Here is an 18,085-nt window from a genome sequence, read left to right on the forward strand (position 1 = left end):
AATATACTCTAACATAGGTGACTATGTCACCGCCCAATTCTAGATGAAGTTCTCTTGTGTTCTTTTCTGAGTTATTGCATTTGTCCCTTGCATATTTGTTTCCTTCTTTTTCAAACAAAACAAAAACAAAAACTTCATCTAGAAACTTTCACTCTTTTCTTTTTTTTGTTCTTGTTCTGCATATTTCTGCATCAAATTCATTGCAAATCTTTGTGAGATCTTACTTGACTAGTGAGCTGAGGTGACAAGTGTTTTTCTCTGTGATGAACTCGGTTTCACCGAGTTGCCATTTTCGGTCCAACCGAATCCCTTCGGTACTACCGAAACATGCCACTCGGTGCCACCGATTTCGCAACAGGAAAAACAGTTTGCCACATATTCTATATTTCTTCTGATCCGGCTCCACTCAATGAATCTTGTCCTCTACAAGCATCACAGTTTTATTCCCTGCTTTGTACTGAATCTCAAGGACCAAACCTATTCGACGGATTTCAGGAAAAACCTTCTTGAAAATTGATGTCAAAGGGGGAGAGAGAGATCACATCAAAGCTTATCACATCAAAAGCTTATCACCTACAAAGGAAAAAGTACTAAGGGGGAGAGAATACTCAAGGATCCCATATATTAAGGGGGAGAAAGAAATCTCCAAGGGGGAGAGATCACATCAAAGCTTATCACATCAAAAGCTTATCACCTACAAAGGAGAAAGTACTAAGGGGGAGAGAATACCCAAGGATCCCATATATTAAGGGGGAGAAAGAAATCTCCAAGGGGGAGAGAATACTCAAGGATCCCAGATGCTTGATGTTCAAGAGGAGAGATGCCACATGTCTTTTTGGGGGAAAGACATGTTCATATGAACTCATTTGAATTAAGTTCTATTCATATCTTTCAGCTCTGATTTTCTGTTCCCTATCTTCTCCCAATATCCCATGTACGATTCAGGGGGAGCAAGACACCTAAGGAAAAGAAATCAGTCAAATTCATTGCATATCTTTATTCTTGGGGACATGTTGAATTCAATGTGGTACCTTGTACTCACTCTCTACATGTCATCCCAGTCTTGGTATTCTTGTGGTTTCTTTTGTTTGCTCTGGCTAGTGGACGTACATGTGTTATCTAACCTTGTTTGTGCAGGTCCATTCCATCCTAAGCCAACTCAAGACCACAAGGTAAGTATATGCATCAAAATCATGAGTATAAGGAGTTCTTGCTTATGTACATACTGTTTGCAAGAAGGACTCATGAGCATGAAGGTATTTTCCTTGATAATCTTTTGCTCTGATGCATATGGCCAAGATGCATGTAACATATTGCCTACTCTGTCATGGTTATGCTCTCACATGCCTCTATGTTTCATATTTACATGAGTGCATACATGTAGGGGGAGCCTATGCTCGTTACATGTCCTTCCAAAGCTTTACTTACTGTTCTTTATATCTTTATCTAAAGCTTTGATGTATGTTGCCATCAATTACCAAAAAGGGGGAGATTGAAAGCACAAGTGCTCCCTAGGTGGTTTTGATAATTGATGACAACATATCTCTTGTTGGACTAACATTTCTATCTAGCATGTTTCAGATAAGTTCAACAATGGAGTGGCATGGACTAAAGGTTGTGGGAACTCCTTCAAGATGCTAAGGACAAAGGATTGGCTAAAGCTTCAAGCTCAAGATTCTTCATTTTACATTTTAGTGATCCAAGATCACATTGAGTCCATAGGAAAAGCCAATACTATCAAGGAGGGATGAGGTGTTGCTTAATGAGCCTCTTGCTTCATGTGCTTAATGATATGCTCCAAAATCCTCAGCTACTTTCCCACTTCCACATATGACCTAAACCCTAAGTCAAACTCGGTCCTACCGATTCTTCCTATCCGGCGCCACCGAGTTTCACTTGTCATAAGCCACTGCCAAACCCTAATCATTTCGGTCTCACCGATGGGATCTCGGTCTCACCGAGATGGGCTTGCAAACTCTCTGTTACCCATTGCAATATTCTCGGTCCCACCGAGATATGCAATCGGTTCCACCGAGTTTGCTTGGCCAAATCTCAGTTTCACTTATTACCCAAATCGGTCCCACCGAGTTTGAGTAATCGGTCAAACCGAGTTTTGGATTTACCCTAACCCTAGCACATCGGTCCCACCGAGTTGATCCAGTCGGTCCCACCGAAATCTCTAACGATCACTAGGTTTACATTTTCGGTCCGACCGAGTTTGATGATTCGGTCCCACCGAGATTGGAAAACTGTGTGTAACGGTTGGATTTTGTGTGGAGGCTATATATACCCCTCCACCTCCTCTTCATTCGGAGAGAGAGCCATCAGAACGCATACACCATTCCAACTCATATGTTCTGAGAGAGAACCACCTACTCATGTGTTGAGACCAAGATATTCCATTCCTACCATATGAACCTTGATCTCTAGCCTTTCCCAAGTTGCTTTCCACTTAAATCTTCTTTCCACTAAATCCAAATTCTATGAGAGAGAGTTGAGTGTTGGAGAGACTGTCATTTGAAGCACAAAAGCAAGGAGTTCATTACCTACACACCATTTGTTACTTTTTGGAGAGTGGTGTCTCCTAGATTGGCTAGGTGTCATTTGGGAGCCTCCGACAAGATTGTGGAGTTGAACCAAGGAGTTTGTAAGGGCAAGGAGATCGCCTACTTCGTGAAGATCTACCGCTAGTGAGGCAAGTCCTGTGTGGGCAATGGCCATGGTGGGATAGACAAGGTTGCTTCTTCGTGGACCCTTTGTGGGTGGTTGCTTCTTCGTGGACCCTTCGTGGGTGGAGCCCTGTGTGGACTCACGCAACCGTTACCCTTGGGTGGAGCCCTGTGTGGACTCGCGCAACTGTTACCTTTTGTGGGTTGAAGTCTCCATCAACGTGGATGTAGGATAGCACCACCTATCCGAACCACGGGAAAAACATCCGTGTCTCCAATTGCGTTTGATCTCTCCAAACCCTTTCCTTTACATTCTTGCAAGTTGCATGCTTTACTTTCCGCTGCCTATATACTCTTTGCATGCTTGTTTGATATGTATTGTGTGTGTTGAAATTGTGCCTAAACTTCACTTAAACCGAAAAGGCTTAAAAATTGCAACTTGAGCATTATGTGTCAAATCACCCCCCTCTAGACACATCTACTTCTAGATCCTACATCAGCTCAGACGGGGAAAGCGACCAACCCGGTGGTGTACGAGTGGAGTGGCTGTGAGGTCGAGGACGAGCGGCGGAGTTGAGATCGAAGTCGAACGACTGGGCGTTGATGAAGAAGTCTATAGGGACGACCGGCCCGGCCGGCGGTGAGATTGAGGACGAGCTATGGGATCGAGGTGGAGGAATACAGAGTATTGACGACCGCGGCGAACAGGAGTTCCATCTTATCGCGGCATGGTGAGAGAGGAAAGGAACCACTTGACTTTGGTCGAACGAATCGGTATGCGTTCACTTCGCAGTGGCATGCATGCGTAAATATGTCTCTACTCCATCCTCTCCGTTTCCAGCAACCCAGTGGCGAGATCGCGACCGTACGATCAAAAAACTAATGGCATCCAACTCATGCGTCGGATTTGAAATGGACGGCATCCAGGTGGTGTGGCATTTTTGCAATCTGTCACAGGGTTGCCAAATACATACTCCCTCCTTCCATTTATATAGGGCCTAATGCATTTTTCGAGGCTAACTTTGATCAAATATTAGAGTAATAATATATGACATGCAACTTACACAAAGCACACCGTTAAATTCATGTGTGAAAGGAGCTTTCAATGATATATTTTTCACATTGTGCATGTCATGTACTGTTAATCTTGTCAATAGTCAAAGACGGTCTTAAAAAAACGCATTAGACCCTATATAGATGGAAGGAGGAAGTATTTCGTTATATATACTTCATCTGTACTAAATATGGTTCTCAAGGAAAAACCGGTGGGGAAAACCCGATAAAATTGAGAACGTAGGTGGCGTGGGAGGAAAAGGAAACCGCATGACCTTACCTATGTTTTCAAGTACGAAACTTGCAAGTTGCAACTTCACTGTTCCCTTCTCTGTCGAGTACCAGACTAACAGCAAATGGGGCTCAACAGAAGAAATTCATTAGCATGAAAGCACGGGGATATCCAATTATGAGCCCGGGCTCATCGGCACCGGGTGACCAGTAAATTTTAAAAAAATTAGTAGAAAAAATTCAAGATTTTTTTTCATGTAAGATGATTGAGTGTGTGGGATGCATGTCAAATTTCAAATGCTCTGAAATTTGGCATGGACATAACACACTCAGTCATCTTTCTCTACAAAAAAATTTGTAATCTTTTGAATTTATTTAATATTTTAACTATTTTTTATTCACTCCGGGGCTCATCGGAGCCTGGGAGCCAAAACGCTGCTCTCGCAAGCATGTGCCTAGTGGACGCATGGACGGATCAAATGGACGATCTATCTTGTATCGGATTAGAACCGTGCCACCGGCGGGCTCCTACCCGTCACCATTTGTCCCACGTCCAAATTCAATTGGTAGCCTCCGGCCTCCGGGTTCCCGCCCTATAAATACCAGGCCACAGCGACGCAGACACCCGCCGTCCTCAGTGCGCTCCAGCGTGTTCTAGCTCGCTCCAACGACCGTCCGACCGAGCAGTGCCGGCGCGCGCCATGAAGAGCCCAGCGGTGGCACTCGTGCTGCTGGTGGCGGTGCAATGCCTCGTGCTGGGCCCCGGCACGGCCGCGACGGCGAAGCCCCGGCGCACGCGGCAGGGCGACTACCTGAACCGGCTGCGCGGGTCGCCGTCCTCCCGCGCGTCCTGGGAGTCGCTGGCGGAGGAGACGACGACGAAGGCGACGGGTAGACCCGCGCCGGTGGCGGCTGCGGCGGAGGCCGGGCGCAAGGAGGCCGACCGCGTGGATGCGCTGCCCGGGCAGCCGAGCGGCGTGGACTTCGCGCAGTACGCCGGGTACGTGACGGTGGACGCGGCGGCCGGGCGCGCGCTGTTCTACTACCTCGCCGAGGCCGTTGGCGGCAACGGCGACGGGTCGTCGTCCAAGGGCAAGCCGCTCCTCCTGTGGCTCAACGGGGGGCCCGGGTGCTCGTCGCTGGGGTACGGAGCCATGGAGGAGCTCGGCCCGTTCCGCGTCATGAGCGACGGCAAGACGCTCTACCGCAACCCCTACTCCTGGAACCACGGTACGCAGTCACCACGCTCTCGAGTTCACCGCGTCTCCGGCCCGCGAGCCATTGACAGTTACTGACAAGACAAGTGATCGATGGGGCAATACATGTGCAGCGGCGAACGTGCTGTTCCTGGAGAGCCCGGCGGGGGTGGGGTACTCGTACTCGAACACGACGGCGGACTACGGCCGGAGCGGGGACAACAAGACGGCGGAGGACGCGTACCTGTTCCTGGCCAACTGGCTGGAGCGCTTCCCGGAGTACAAGGGCCGCGAGTTCTACATCACCGGCGAGAGCTACGCCGGCCACTACGTGCCGCAGCTGGCCCACGACATCCTCCGCCACGCCTCCCCGGCCATCAACCTCAAAGGCATCATGGTAAGAATCTGGCCGGCCACACACGTCAACCTCAGTCCTGTCACCCCTGACGACGGTTTGTGTGGTGTGAAAAACGGACAGATCGGGAACGCGGTGATCAACGACTGGACGGACAACAAGGGCATGTACGACTTCTTCTGGACGCACGCGCTCATCTCCGACGAGACGGCCGAGGGCATCGACAAGAACTGCAACTTCACGGCGGCCGGCGCGGCGACGAGCGCGCTCTGCGACGACGCGTCGGACGAGGCCGGCGAGAGCCTCCGGGACATCGACATCTACAACATCTACGCGCCCAACTGCCAGTCGGAGAAGCTCGTCACGCCGCCCATCGCCCCCTCGGTACGTTCTTCCGGCCTTTCCATCCATCCAACACCACAGCCGGTACAGTGGCAGCACCGTACTGCCAGTGCTAAGTGCTAACCGATCGATGAGGCTAGTTAGTTAGATCATCATCACAGGGATGTTTTTTCTTTGACATGATCATCATAGGGATGTTGATTGGTTTTAGTGATTAAGTTTGCTTGGGCTCTACGTGTGGCCAGATCGAAAACTTCGATCCGTGCACGGACTACTACGTGGACGCGTACCTCAACCGCCCGGACGTGCAGAAGGCGATGCACGCCAACGTCACCCGCCTCGACCACCCCTGGTCGGCCTGCAGGTATGCCGTATGCCCTACACTACACTACACCCATCCTACAATCCTACTCGCTCCACCACTTTTCTTTCCCTGACAAAATGTAGGTAGTTGCCCAAATTTAGCTAACAAGATTAATTAAGCTAGTGTTAACAAGAAAGAATAGAAAAATATGAAGACTTCATCTTTCATTATCTTGGACGAAAAATATCTTAAGCCGGCCATCGCTTGCACCAACCAGAGCCTTGCAAGTTGCAATCCCTTAGGCAACGACGGCACAAGTGTGTGTCAGTGATGATCTGGGAGCACAGTGCGGCGCACAATCAAGCTGAGACCGACCGGTCGAGGAAGCCCAATCAGGGGTCGACATGGCACTGCATTATTGGGGTTTCTTTTGTGCGACATGCCTCAACTACTAACTACTCCCTCCGTTCCGAATTACTTGTCTTAGATTTGTCTAGATACGGATGTATCTAGCACTAAAATGAGTCTAGATACGTCCGTATCTAGACAAATCCAAGACAAGTAATTTAGAACGGAGGGAGTAGTACTAACCAGGTCGTTCGCTTTAGCGTGCGTGCTGCACAACCTGGAGGAGGAGGCAATCATATATATCGATTGATTCCAGTGAACCCTTGCTCACGCTAGACACACACCACACTAATCAATACCCTTGCACGAAAAGCGTTCATCCACCAGACCAGTTCAGAGTTTAGACCAACACTTCATCCTACCAATATCCTAGGCTACGCAACAAGATCTAGATGATGATCCAGTAACTATATATTGTGTGTATGCCCCCGGCGTGCATGGACGGTAGGTAGGTAGGTGCATCACAAGAAAGTAGATGCAAACTTGTAAGCAATGTGGTAATTTAATACTAGGGCACTGTAAAGGCTGGTTGGTTGCTCAAACTTGCCGCGCATGATCTAGATGTAGATCAGCGCATCATCTACTCCATCCGTTCCAAATTACTCGTCGCAGAAATGGACGTATGTAGAACTAAAATACATCTAGATACATCCATACCTGCGACAAGTAATTCGGAACGGAGGGAGTAGATGTGAGGCAATTTTCTTCGAGTTAATAATTAACAAATGAGAAGATAGGTCATGCATGCGTGGTACCAGCTCCACCTGAATACTCTAGTTAATATCGCGTGTTCTCGAGGAAAGATGTGCTCATACCATGATACCAAGGTCTGATGGTGCTATCACCTGCATCATCTGATTATTTAGTTCTTCTTCCTATATTCATGGCGTCATCCCAGCGCACATGCCGAATTGCAACTACCACCATATGTTCTTGCTTTCTTTAAGTTTGTGCACATGCATTTGCGCAACATGCGGTTGAATTATTAGGGATTCTGTTTTCCTCTTGCTACTTGCCCATGCCGATGACTGGGTGGCCCATGTGCAATCACATCTTCTACATCTCGATCACATTGACAGATCATGTTTTTTTTCTTGTTCTTCGGACCATGGCGTAATTCGCAAAATATTCCATCTGTTTTGTTTTCAGTGAGGTCTTGACACGCTGGGTCGACAGCGCCAAAACGGTCCTGCCTATTATCCGGGAGCTGATGAAGAACAACATCAGAGTCTGGGTTTACAGGTGTGTATCACGAGCATTTTCAGATTAGTAGTGATCTAAACGATCTTATATTTCTTTACACAGGGAGTACTACTTAATTAGAGTCTGTGATGCGACATTCCAGAATAGAAGTGAAACGGTTTGTGGTGTTGATGCAATGCTGAAAATAATGGCCACTGACCTTTTGTTTGCAGTGGAGACACTGACGGGAGAGTGCCCGTCACTTCCAGCAGACTCTCTGTCAACCAGCTCCAGCTCCCTGTGGCGGCAAAATGGAGGCCATGGTTCAGCAGCACCAAGGTGCGCACTTGCACTCTCCTCTTCCCTTCCCAAATCTGTTCACTGCAACAACAAGCTAGTAACAAACAAACTGTGGTGAACTTTCATAATTCAGTCGCTAAAGAAGTGCACGGAAATAGTTCGAAACCGATGATAAACTCGGGAGAATCTTAAAACTTGAAGCTGTCACGTCATGATCATTACCTGCTTTTGCTCGGACTCGGTAAATGTAATGATCTGTTCTGTTCGATCTTGTGAACGCAGGGTGCCGGAGAGGTGGGCGGATACATTGTGCAGTACAAGGGTGATCTCAGCTTGGTAACTGTTAGAGGAGCAGGCCATGAGGTCCCCAGCTACCAGCCACGGCGAGCGCTTGTGCTTGTCCAGAACTTCCTTGCAGGCAAAGCTCTCCCTGACTGCAAAGAATGCGAACAAAATTAGTAAAGGAAAAGAAGTTTTTACACTAAAAGATAGTACACCAGCAGCTTCGCAGGTTGTATCATTTGATTCAAGTACACGAAACAAGCAAAATCAAGTAAAATTAGATACAGAAACCCATCATCAACTCATGCGCTCCGCAGACTATGTAACTCAAGGTCAGCAAATGCTTCCATATAGATAGGAAACTGTATGGTGTATTCTGTTAAGTCTGAAGATCTATGCCAAAATGGCATGTTGCAATACTGGTGCCTCCAAAGGATGCTGCGCCTCCATATGTTGCTATGACTTACCAGGAATGAAATTTATATGTTGGCTCCAAACCAGGGGATGCTGTGAACTCTGTGATCCCAAGCTGCATGGTTTCAGTTGCTGTATCAATTTCATTTAGTACAAGAAACAAGCAAAATCAAGTGAAGTAAGATATAGAAAGCCATTGAAGTATCAAATCTACGCATTTCGCAGATCATGAAACTGCAGGCCAGCAAAATGATTTTGCATAGAAAGAAAGTATGTATGACTTTTATCAAGTCTGAATAGTGATTGCCAAACTTGCATGCTGAAAAGCTGGGGCCTCCATGTGTTACAATGACTAACCAGGGGAATGAAATTTATATCTTGGTAACAAAGCAATGATACTACAAAATCTGAATATTTGCCTTCCATGTGCTAAGAAGCATAATAAAAGCACTGCAACTTGCAATATGACTAAGCCTCAGATATCTCAAGGCATCAGCAACAAGAATTTTTGCAGAAACTCAGAACATACCACATGAATATACTCCTTGAAGAAACTGATAGTGTTTTTACTTCCACACAAACAAAAATACAATCAACGAATAATGGCAATTCCTTTTCTATTCCACAGAGGATGAAACTGGGACAAATTCTGTTCCTCAAATGTGCCAAACAATCACATCCTCCTTCCAGCACCGCATTACAACAAGTGGTAACACAATATAATAACTTGATGATTCTTACAAGATCACTGAAAAAATGTATACTCGTGCAAAGGCGCACTTTCTATTTTTGGATGGCCATAATGGTGGCAGCATCACGCTGTTTGATCTTGTAAGGATCACAACAATGCACAAATATTGTGAGATGAATTATCCTACAGCTCACTCGGAATCTTGCAACTTCAAGTGGCTTAAGGTTGGAGAATCTATCCCTGTTAATTCTTGGCCCTTTTTGCAGACATAAATATAATGAGAGTCAGGATCCTCCAGAACAAAGCCCTCAGGCAATCTACCACTCTCAGTCAGTGGAACAGGGTCGAAGACAGATCTTCTTATGTTTCCCTTGAATCCAGGTCTTGCTGCAATGCATTAAAAAATGATCATGCTACAGTTCTGTTTTAATCTTATAAGTAAAGTTCTTATGAACTACTCCCTCCGTCCGAAAATACTTGTCATCAAAATGGGTAAAAAGAGATGTATCTAGAACTAAAATATGTCTAGATACAACCCCTTTTATCCATTTTGATGACAAGTACTTCCGGACAGAGGGAGTACACTACTGTGAATTCAATGGTGTTGACTACACAAGTTAAAGCTCAAATTTACACAAAACATGGGGCAAACCCTATTCATGAGCAAGCAAACAGAGATTCTATTTTTATTAAGCAGGAATAGTTTTTAACATTGCGGACCAAAATTGAACGTATCTGCGAATTGACATAATAGTAATACGTACGCAGAATGTACAGTACAATTTTCCAACTGCATACTGGTTGGTTCAAGTGAGGAATTCGCGCTGATGGATCACCATAAGTTATCTAGCAGTTCAGAAACAAAAATGATCGTTATAATCAGTGGCAGGAAATGACATATTATGTCTGCACTACAAAGAAACTTATCCAAACCGCGTACCAACATAAAGACTCCCCCTGGTTTAAGTAGCCTACAATCAGAAGATACCACTGATAAGAATGCAGGAATGCTGAACTTAACAATATATTGGTGTACATGAGGTTGTCAGTGATGCTTCAATGGGGGTGAAAGTATTAAGAACCTGTCCACTTCCAGGACCATCTGAGCTGCGCTGAGAGGAGCCTCCACACCACACTGGAAGCAACAAGACCGCGATGTTGAAGTAGTACCAAAATATGGAAAAGACACAATGACAGAATATTACCTACTTACCATCAAAGAGTCCAAAGTACCTTTAGGAAATGTACAGAAAGAACAAACGGTATTAAGCAAAGTGTTGTCAATAGACTCAATACTTATTAGAAAGCCACTGTAGCATGAAGAAACTCACACCTTTATCAATGGCACAATCAAATGATTCGTCAGAGAATTTACTCATATCTCTAACATCCATTTGCATGTCTACAGCTCATAAGGAAATCAACAGAAACTAGATTGCACTTCCCGGACAAAGAGGGAATGTAAAATATTAAAGGATACATTGTAGCTGTGGGAGATTGAAGTACTTCTTCCTCATCATCTCAATCAAAACCGAAGAAATGTCAATGTTTATTATCTCCATGTAGCCATCAGCGGCCATATCCTCTGACATAACTACGAACAGCAGAGCATGGGGAGAAAATTTAAAATTAGCACAGGGAGTGTAATAATCGAGCCTAGATTTAGAATGCATCCTAAACTCTATCCAGATCAGCCTATCAAGGGTGCAAAACCCAACCCCTAGTGTGTGTGCATAAGCACTGAAATATCTGTGACGAAACTATGACTAATGTAACACAATAGGACACAACGTTCAAATGTGCTGCCATGCATTTAACGCGTCGATGCAGCACATATAGTCTCACCACGATACTAAAAGCCCAGAGCAACTTTGAGTTACTGGGCAGCAAGTGGAGCCAAGGTTGGTTTTGGTTTGGATTATCATACAGAGCTGTGCTGGTTTCAGAATTCAGATGTGTGGTTCCATAGTCCCTCTGAAAAATTAACTTACACACTGTGCATGCCCCACTGATTTTGTGTGGCATCAACATCACAACCCTATCAATTCACAGGTTGCCTAACTGTAGCACTATAGCACATTATCCCATCCAGAGTACAATTATCAGATTACTGGAAGTGATATATATCAGCCTGTGGAGTGTGGACTGATAGAATGACATTATCTGATTGCCATGTTGTTATATAATAGATACACCTAGCCGAGGAGCTATCCGGAAACTATTGCCGTGACAGCAAATTTCGACCCCAACAGACGCTGACCGTGCTCTGTGCAAGCATCTAATCCAAAAGATCGATCGCTCACTCGCTGGTCCGTGCCAATCACCCCCATTCACGAATCACAATCAAGCACCTATTTGAACCGAACCTGAAAAGGAGGAGAGGAAAAGGAAAGGAAACTTCTACTTCCGGAAACGAGAGACGGACGAATGCGCGAGCACCGCCACGACGAGCACAACCAACACGCTGGCTGCTTCAGTTCGAGCACAGTCTCTACGGAGCTGTGAGGAGGACTGGAGGAGAGCGGAAGAGGGAGGGGGGAGGACGTACGAGCGGAGCCGCAGCCGATCATGAGGAGGCGCGAGGCCGGCGGCACGAAGCGGCGGACGAAGGGGCGCAGCGCGGCGTAGCGCTGGTACCAGTCGTAGGGCGCGCCGCCCTCCTCCACGTAGCGCGCGTCCCAGTACCCCGCCTCCCCGTAGCTGAACACCGTGCCGCCGCCAACGCCGCCGCCGCTCCCGGTGCCCCCATCCTCCTCCCCCTCCTCCGCCCCGCGAGGCGACAGCGGCGGCGACGACGACGACATCGCCCGGAGACGGCGGGAGGCGCGGGCGGGCGAGCGAGTCGAGCGAGGTGGGGGTGGATAGAGAGAAGGGAGAGCGTATTAGGTGAGCTGGGCTGGGGGGAGTGGGAGGAGCATCGGCATCGGTACCGGTGTGCCCGAGCTTGGGACCAGCCGCCACCACTCCACACGTCGCCGTCGTCGCCAGCCGATTCGCATTTTCTTTTCCCCAATTGCATCTCGAATTTTCTCCGTTTCCTTCTCATTTTGCTGACTTTTCCGATGGCCTCGTTTTCGGTGGCTGTTGCCGCGATTTTGTGGCTTGAATTTTCTTCCGCATTTGCTTCACATGGGTCGCGTTGGTTAAATCGGTGATGTTCACTTCAAAAAAAATAAAAAAAATCGGTGATGTTCGGCCGTGTTAATGTCTACTCCATCCGTCCGGAAATACTTGTCATCAAAATGAACAAAAAAAGATGTATCTAAAACTAAAATACGTCTAGATACATCTCCTTTTATCCATTTTGATGACAAGTATTTCCGAACGGAGGGAGTACTCGGCAGCGACTGCACGTCGTTTTTCTTCCGTAAAAAAGTTTATTATTGTTGTTTTTACACGTAGGAAGTATTTATACCACTCATATTCATGATTTGAATGATAATGGTGAGACTTGGAGTAAGCATTAGCGAACACGATGCAATTGAGACGCATGGTGTCGGCGGTGGTGGCGAGGCTCGGGTCTCGATGAAATCAACGCCCAGTGATCGTTGGGCGTGCGGATGATGTCGAGGAGATGCGTCGGTTGTCGTGGAGGGCAATGGTGGTGGCGGCTGGTTTGAATGGGTGGTTGAGCTCGTCGGAAACGTGTCGGCGATCTCACGGCAATGATGGAGTTGGAGGTGGTGCACTGGTGCGGCGTGCGGCCCGGCGACACTCTTGTGGTAGAGTGGGGATTTCGAGAGAGGGGAGGCCGGAGTATTTAAAGAACATGCCAACAAAATCTGTCCTGACAATTTTTTTTAAGCAACATGTAGGGTTACAATTTACATTAGTACTAGCATATACAGAGGACTTGATTGAAAACAAAGCATTCTCTTTTTAACACTTAGTTGCCTCATTTGTAGAAGTCAAAGTCTGTTTCAGGCTTATTGACGTTCGTTCGGTAACCCTTCTCGAAGTCCTTTGGAAGGATAACATATCGATTCTTGCGGATAGCATGCATGCCAGCTTCCTGGCAAATGGCAGCGATATCAGCAGAGATAGTTAGAAGGAAAAAAACTAGTAAAAATGTGAGAGTGAGAGAGAATCCCCCGTCCCCCCGCATCAGGCACCAAGAAAGGTGTCGAGTAATAATATTACCTGAAACAGATGATGCACAGAGCTCGCACTTGGCAGCAAGGTCATGTGTGTAGGGATAGGGCAGAGATGTGCCGGGTGCAAGAGAACGCTTGCGGCGGCAGAATCGGCTCAAACAACCGCCGCAAGGTTTTGTGCGATTTCGGACGTTGGATTACCCCTCAATCACGCGTGGACTTAGTTCACACCGTGTTTCCTATACGACGCTCAGTGTGTTGTTTTGTCGACCTTCCGCATAGAGCCGAAGCAAGCGAGCACCGAACTAGGCCGACACATTTAAGCGCGAGCGGGCAAGCGGTGAATCCGACTCCTGACTAGTGTTGGTAACCTTCTAGAAGGTTCTTGAAACTGTTTTAGCCTTTTCTTTTTCTCCTTTTTCAGTTTAATTTTTCCTTATTTTCAAGTTTCTTTTTCTTTTTACAAAAAATACTCATAAATTTCATAAACGTTCTTATTTCAAAATTTGTCCATAAATTCAAACAATGTTACTGTTTTCAAAATTTGTGTGAGCTTTTTCAAAAAATGTTTGCGTTTTAAAAAAAATCAGAATTTTAAAAATTGTCCCTTTTCAAAACGATTTTAGAAAAAATTACAATGCAAAAAATATTCTGGAATTTTAAAAATAATGTTCATATTTGAAAACAAATGTTCATACCTTCAAAAAATGTTAGCTTTAAAAACTGTTCAGATATTAACATTTTATTCAAAACTTAATTGTTCTCATTTTTCATTTTTTGCATTTGTCAAAAACTATTCAGAATTTTAAGAAATATTTATAAAAAATAGAGATTTTGCTACAATGAGTTCTTAAATGTTCGCACTGCCTATTTGTCACAAACCCTCACCGTGTCCGTGAGGCGCAGTGCAAACACCTGCAGTGAGGCGCTTAGTGAGGCACGTGGTGGGCCGACTCACTTTGGTCGTTTTATTCAGTTTCGTCGGTGCTACTGCTACACATGGCTCGGGTGGTTTTTTTTCTTCTCAAACCCGTCTAAAAACTGCTGCTATTTTTTTAAATGTTCAATAATTTTAGAAAACATAATTTAGAAAATTTTACAAAATTTAAAAATATTCATGAAACTATAAAAATATTCATGTAATTCTAAAAAACTTTGCGAATGTTCAAAACAAAATCAAATTTCAAAAGTCTAGGGGTTCGAAAAGTATTCCTTAATTTGGAAAATATACAAAGATTTAAAAAGTGTTCACAAATTTTAAAAAGGAAAAAAAGAATGAAAAATGAAAAAAAGGGAAACCGGTAAAACCGACAAAACAAACACAAAAATCAGTCCAATGACGGTTCTACAACCTTCCCCAAACAGGTGGGAAAATGACAACGAAACGACGGCAATGTGCATGCCCAAGCAGCATGTCGAGCGTGCTCCTAGACCTCCTAGCACTAGTAGAAAACAGGGCTTTGGTTCGGGCCTGGCCAGCCCATTAGTCCCGGTTCTTCACGAATCGGGACCCATGGGGGCATTAGTCTCGGTTCATGAGCCCAGGGGGGCGGCCGGGGCCTTGTGGGCATTGGTCCCGGTTCGTCTGGATTCATTTGTACCGGTTCTAGGCATGAACCGGGACCAATGGGCCGCGCTCCTCGGCCACAACCATTGGTACCGGTTTGTGACTAGAACCGGGACAGAAGGGGGGCGTTAGTACCGGTTCGTGCGATGAACCGACACAAATAAGTTGCCTATATATACCCTTCGCCGCGGCAGAGCACTCCACAGTGCTCTGTTTTTTCTGGCCGGCGAGGGGAGGGCATTTGGATGCTCTAGCTCACCTCCTATGCACATGAGGTGTTCGATGAAATGCCCGAGCGACACTAGTTAAGCTTTCTCCTCTCGAAGCACGACCTCGGAGCTCCATTTTTCCCGAGATTTGTCTAGATTTAGCAGTCCGTCACGCCCCGTCCCCGTTTTCACCGCCGTCGATCGCCCGCGCCGATCTCGTCGCCGGCACCATCATGGTGAGCCTCTTGTTCTTGTTTTCTTTCTGATTTTCTTACTTTAGATAGATACTTGTCTAATTTTCTTACTTTTGACACACATAATTATATATAATGCACGCAGATGAACCAGCAATGGATGTACGGTGACAGACACACCTCCGAGTACATTAAGGGCGTGCATGAATTTCTCGAAGTGGCTGAGGCAAACAAGCAGAATGGTTTTATGTGTTGTCCATGCCCTAAATGTGGGAATACGATGTCTTACTCTAACCGGAAAATCCTGCATACCCACCTGCTTTACAAGGGTTTCATGCCGCACTATAATGTTTGGACGAGGCACGGAGAAATAGGGGTTATGCTGGAAGACGACGAAGAAGAAGAGGACGATGACAACTATGTGCCCCCTGAATACGGTGATGCTGCAACGGGGGGAGCTGCTGAAGATCAAGAGGAACCAGATGATGTGCCCGATGATGCTGCAACGGGGAAGCTGTTGAAGATCAAGAGGAACCAGATGATGTGCCCGATGATGATGATCTCCGTCGGGTCATTGTCGATGCAAGGACACAATGTGAAAGTTAAAAGGAGAAGCTGAAGTTCGATCGCATGTTAGAGGATCACAAAAAAGGGTTGTACCCCAATTACGAAGATGGCAACACAAAGCTCGGTACCGTACTGGAATTGCTGCAGTGGAAGGCAGAGAATGATGTGCCTGACAAAGGATTTGAGAAGCGACTGAAAATATTGAAGAAGAAGCTTCCAAAGGATAACGAATTACCCGATAGTACGTACGCGACAAAGAAGGTCGTATGCCCTCTAGGATTGGAGGTGAAGAAGATACATGCATGCCCTAATGACTGCATCCTCTACCGCGGTGCGTACAAGGATTTGAACGCATGCCCGGTATACGGTGCATTGCAGTATAAGATCAGACGAGATGACCCTGGTGATGTTCATGGCGAGCCCCACAGGAAGAGGGTTCCTGCGAAGGTGATGTGGTATGCTCCTATAATACCACGGTTGAAACGATTGTTCAGAAACAAAGAGCATGCCAAGTTGATGCGATGGCACAGTGAGGACCGTAAGAAAGACGGGAAGTTGTGAGCACCCGCTAACGGGTCGCAGTGGAGAAAAATTGAGAGAAAGTATTTGGCTGAGTTTGCAGGTGACCCAAGGAACGTATGGTTTGCTTTAAGCGCGTATGGCATTAATCCTTTCGGGGAGCAGAGCAGCAATCACAACACCTGGCCCGTGACTCTATGTATGTATAACCTTCCTCCTTGGATGTGCATGAAGCAGAAGTTCATTATGATGCCAATTCTCATCCAAGGCCCTAAGCAACCCGACAACGACATTGATGTGTACCTAAGGCCATTAGTTGAAGAACTTTTACAGCTGTGGAATGAAAACGGTGTACGTGCATGGGATAAGCACAGACAGGAGGAATTTAATCTGCATGCGTTGCTGTTTGTAACCATCAACGATTGGCCCACTCTCAGTAACCTTTCAGGACAAACAAATAAGGGATACCACACATGCACACACTGTTTAGCTGGCACCGAAAGTATATACCTGGATAAATGCAGAAAGAATGTGTACCTGGGCCATCGCCGATTTCTTCTGACCAACCATCAATGTCGAAAGAAAGACAAGCATTTCAAAGGCGAGGTAGATCACCGGAAGAAGCCCGCCATGCGTACTGGTGATCACGTACTTGCTATGGTCAATGATTTACACGTAATCTTTGGAAAGGGTCCCGGCGGACTAGCTGTTCCGATGACGCTGAGGGACGCGCACCCATGTGGAAGAAGAAATCTATATTTTAGAACCTACCCTACTGGAAAGACCTAGAGGTCCGCTCTTTGATCGACGTGATGCACGTGACGAAGAACCTTTGTGTGAACCTGCTAGGCTTCTTGTGCATGTATGGGAAGACAAAAGATATAGCTGAGGCACGGGAGGACCTGCAACGTTTGCACGAAAAAGACGGCATGCCTCCAAAGCAGCATGAAGGTCCTGCCAGCTATGCTCTTACCAAAGAAGAGAAGGAAATCTTCTTTGAATGCCTACTTAGTATGAAGTTCCCGACTGGCTTCTCGTCGAATATAAAGGGAATAATAAATATGCCAGAGAAAAAGTTTCAGAACCTAAAGTCTCATGACTGCCATGTGATTATGACGCAACTGCTTCTGGTTGCATTGAGGGAGCTTCTACCGGAAAACGTCCGATTAGCCATTGTGAAGCTATGTGCATTCCTTAATGCAATCTCTCAGAAGGTGATCGATCCAGAAATCATACCAAGGCTAAGGAGTGATGTGGCGCAATGTCTTGTCAGTTTCGAGTTGGTGTTCCCACCATCCTTCTTCAATATCATGACGCACGTCCTAGTTCATCTAGTTGACGAAATTGTCATTCTGGGCCCTGTATTTCTACACAATATGTACCCCTTTGAGAGGTTCATGGGAGTCCTAAAGAAATATGTCCGTAACCGCACTAGACCAAAAGAAAGCATCTCCATGGGCCATCAAACAGAGGATGTCATTGGGTTTTGTGTTGACTTCATTCCTGGC

The 18,085-nt window shown here is 46.2% G+C and overlaps 2 protein-coding genes across 2 annotated transcripts; one reads left to right on the top strand and one right to left on the bottom strand.

The window, feature by feature from the left end:
• Positions 1 to 4,570: 4,570 nt before the first annotated feature.
• Positions 4,571 to 8,819, top strand: LOC123187679 (serine carboxypeptidase II-3). The gene is made up of 7 exons (XM_044599598.1): positions 4,571 to 5,183; positions 5,284 to 5,546; positions 5,628 to 5,888; positions 6,092 to 6,210; positions 7,708 to 7,800; positions 7,974 to 8,079; positions 8,323 to 8,819. The coding sequence occupies exons 1-7, from the start codon at positions 4,655 to 4,657 to the stop codon at positions 8,497 to 8,499; spliced, it is 1,548 nt and encodes a 515-aa protein (XP_044455533.1). The 5' UTR covers positions 4,571 to 4,654; the 3' UTR covers positions 8,500 to 8,819.
• A 517-nt stretch (positions 8,820 to 9,336) lies between these two features.
• LOC123187680 (EEF1A lysine methyltransferase 4) lies at positions 9,337 to 12,322 on the bottom strand. The gene is made up of 8 exons (XM_044599599.1): positions 11,976 to 12,322; positions 10,908 to 11,021; positions 10,761 to 10,829; positions 10,641 to 10,660; positions 10,510 to 10,562; positions 10,368 to 10,398; positions 10,192 to 10,273; positions 9,337 to 9,814 (listed from the first exon to the last, which is right to left on the bottom strand). The coding sequence occupies exons 1-8, from the start codon at positions 12,229 to 12,231 to the stop codon at positions 9,618 to 9,620; spliced, it is 822 nt and encodes a 273-aa protein (XP_044455534.1). The 5' UTR covers positions 12,232 to 12,322; the 3' UTR covers positions 9,337 to 9,617.
• Positions 12,323 to 18,085: the final 5,763 nt, after the last annotated feature.

This window comes from Triticum aestivum, chromosome 2A (assembly GCF_018294505.1).
Source record: "Triticum aestivum cultivar Chinese Spring chromosome 2A, IWGSC CS RefSeq v2.1, whole genome shotgun sequence".
Classification (NCBI taxonomy): Eukaryota; Viridiplantae; Streptophyta; class Magnoliopsida; order Poales; family Poaceae; genus Triticum; species Triticum aestivum.

Coding starts and splice junctions, on each gene's coding strand:
- LOC123187679 (XM_044599598.1), top strand. CDS start 4,655: ATGAAGAGCCCAGCGGTGGCACTCGTGCTGCTGGTGGCGGTGCAATGC. Junction 5,547..5,627: donor TCAACCTCAAAGGCATCATG/GTAAGAATCTGG, acceptor AAAAACGGACAG/ATCGGGAACGCGGTGATCAA. Junction 6,211..7,707: donor CACCCCTGGTCGGCCTGCAG/GTATGCCGTATG, acceptor TTTTGTTTTCAG/TGAGGTCTTGACACGCTGGG.
- LOC123187680 (XM_044599599.1), bottom strand. CDS start 12,231: ATGTCGTCGTCGTCGCCGCCGCTGTCGCCTCGCGGGGCGGAGGAGGGG. Junction 10,563..10,640: donor GTACTTTGGACTCTTTGATG/GTAAGTAGGTAA, acceptor TGTTGCTTCCAG/TGTGGTGTGGAGGCTCCTCT. Junction 10,274..10,367: donor CAGGGGGAGTCTTTATGTTG/GTACGCGGTTTG, acceptor CTGAACTGCTAG/ATAACTTATGGTGATCCATC.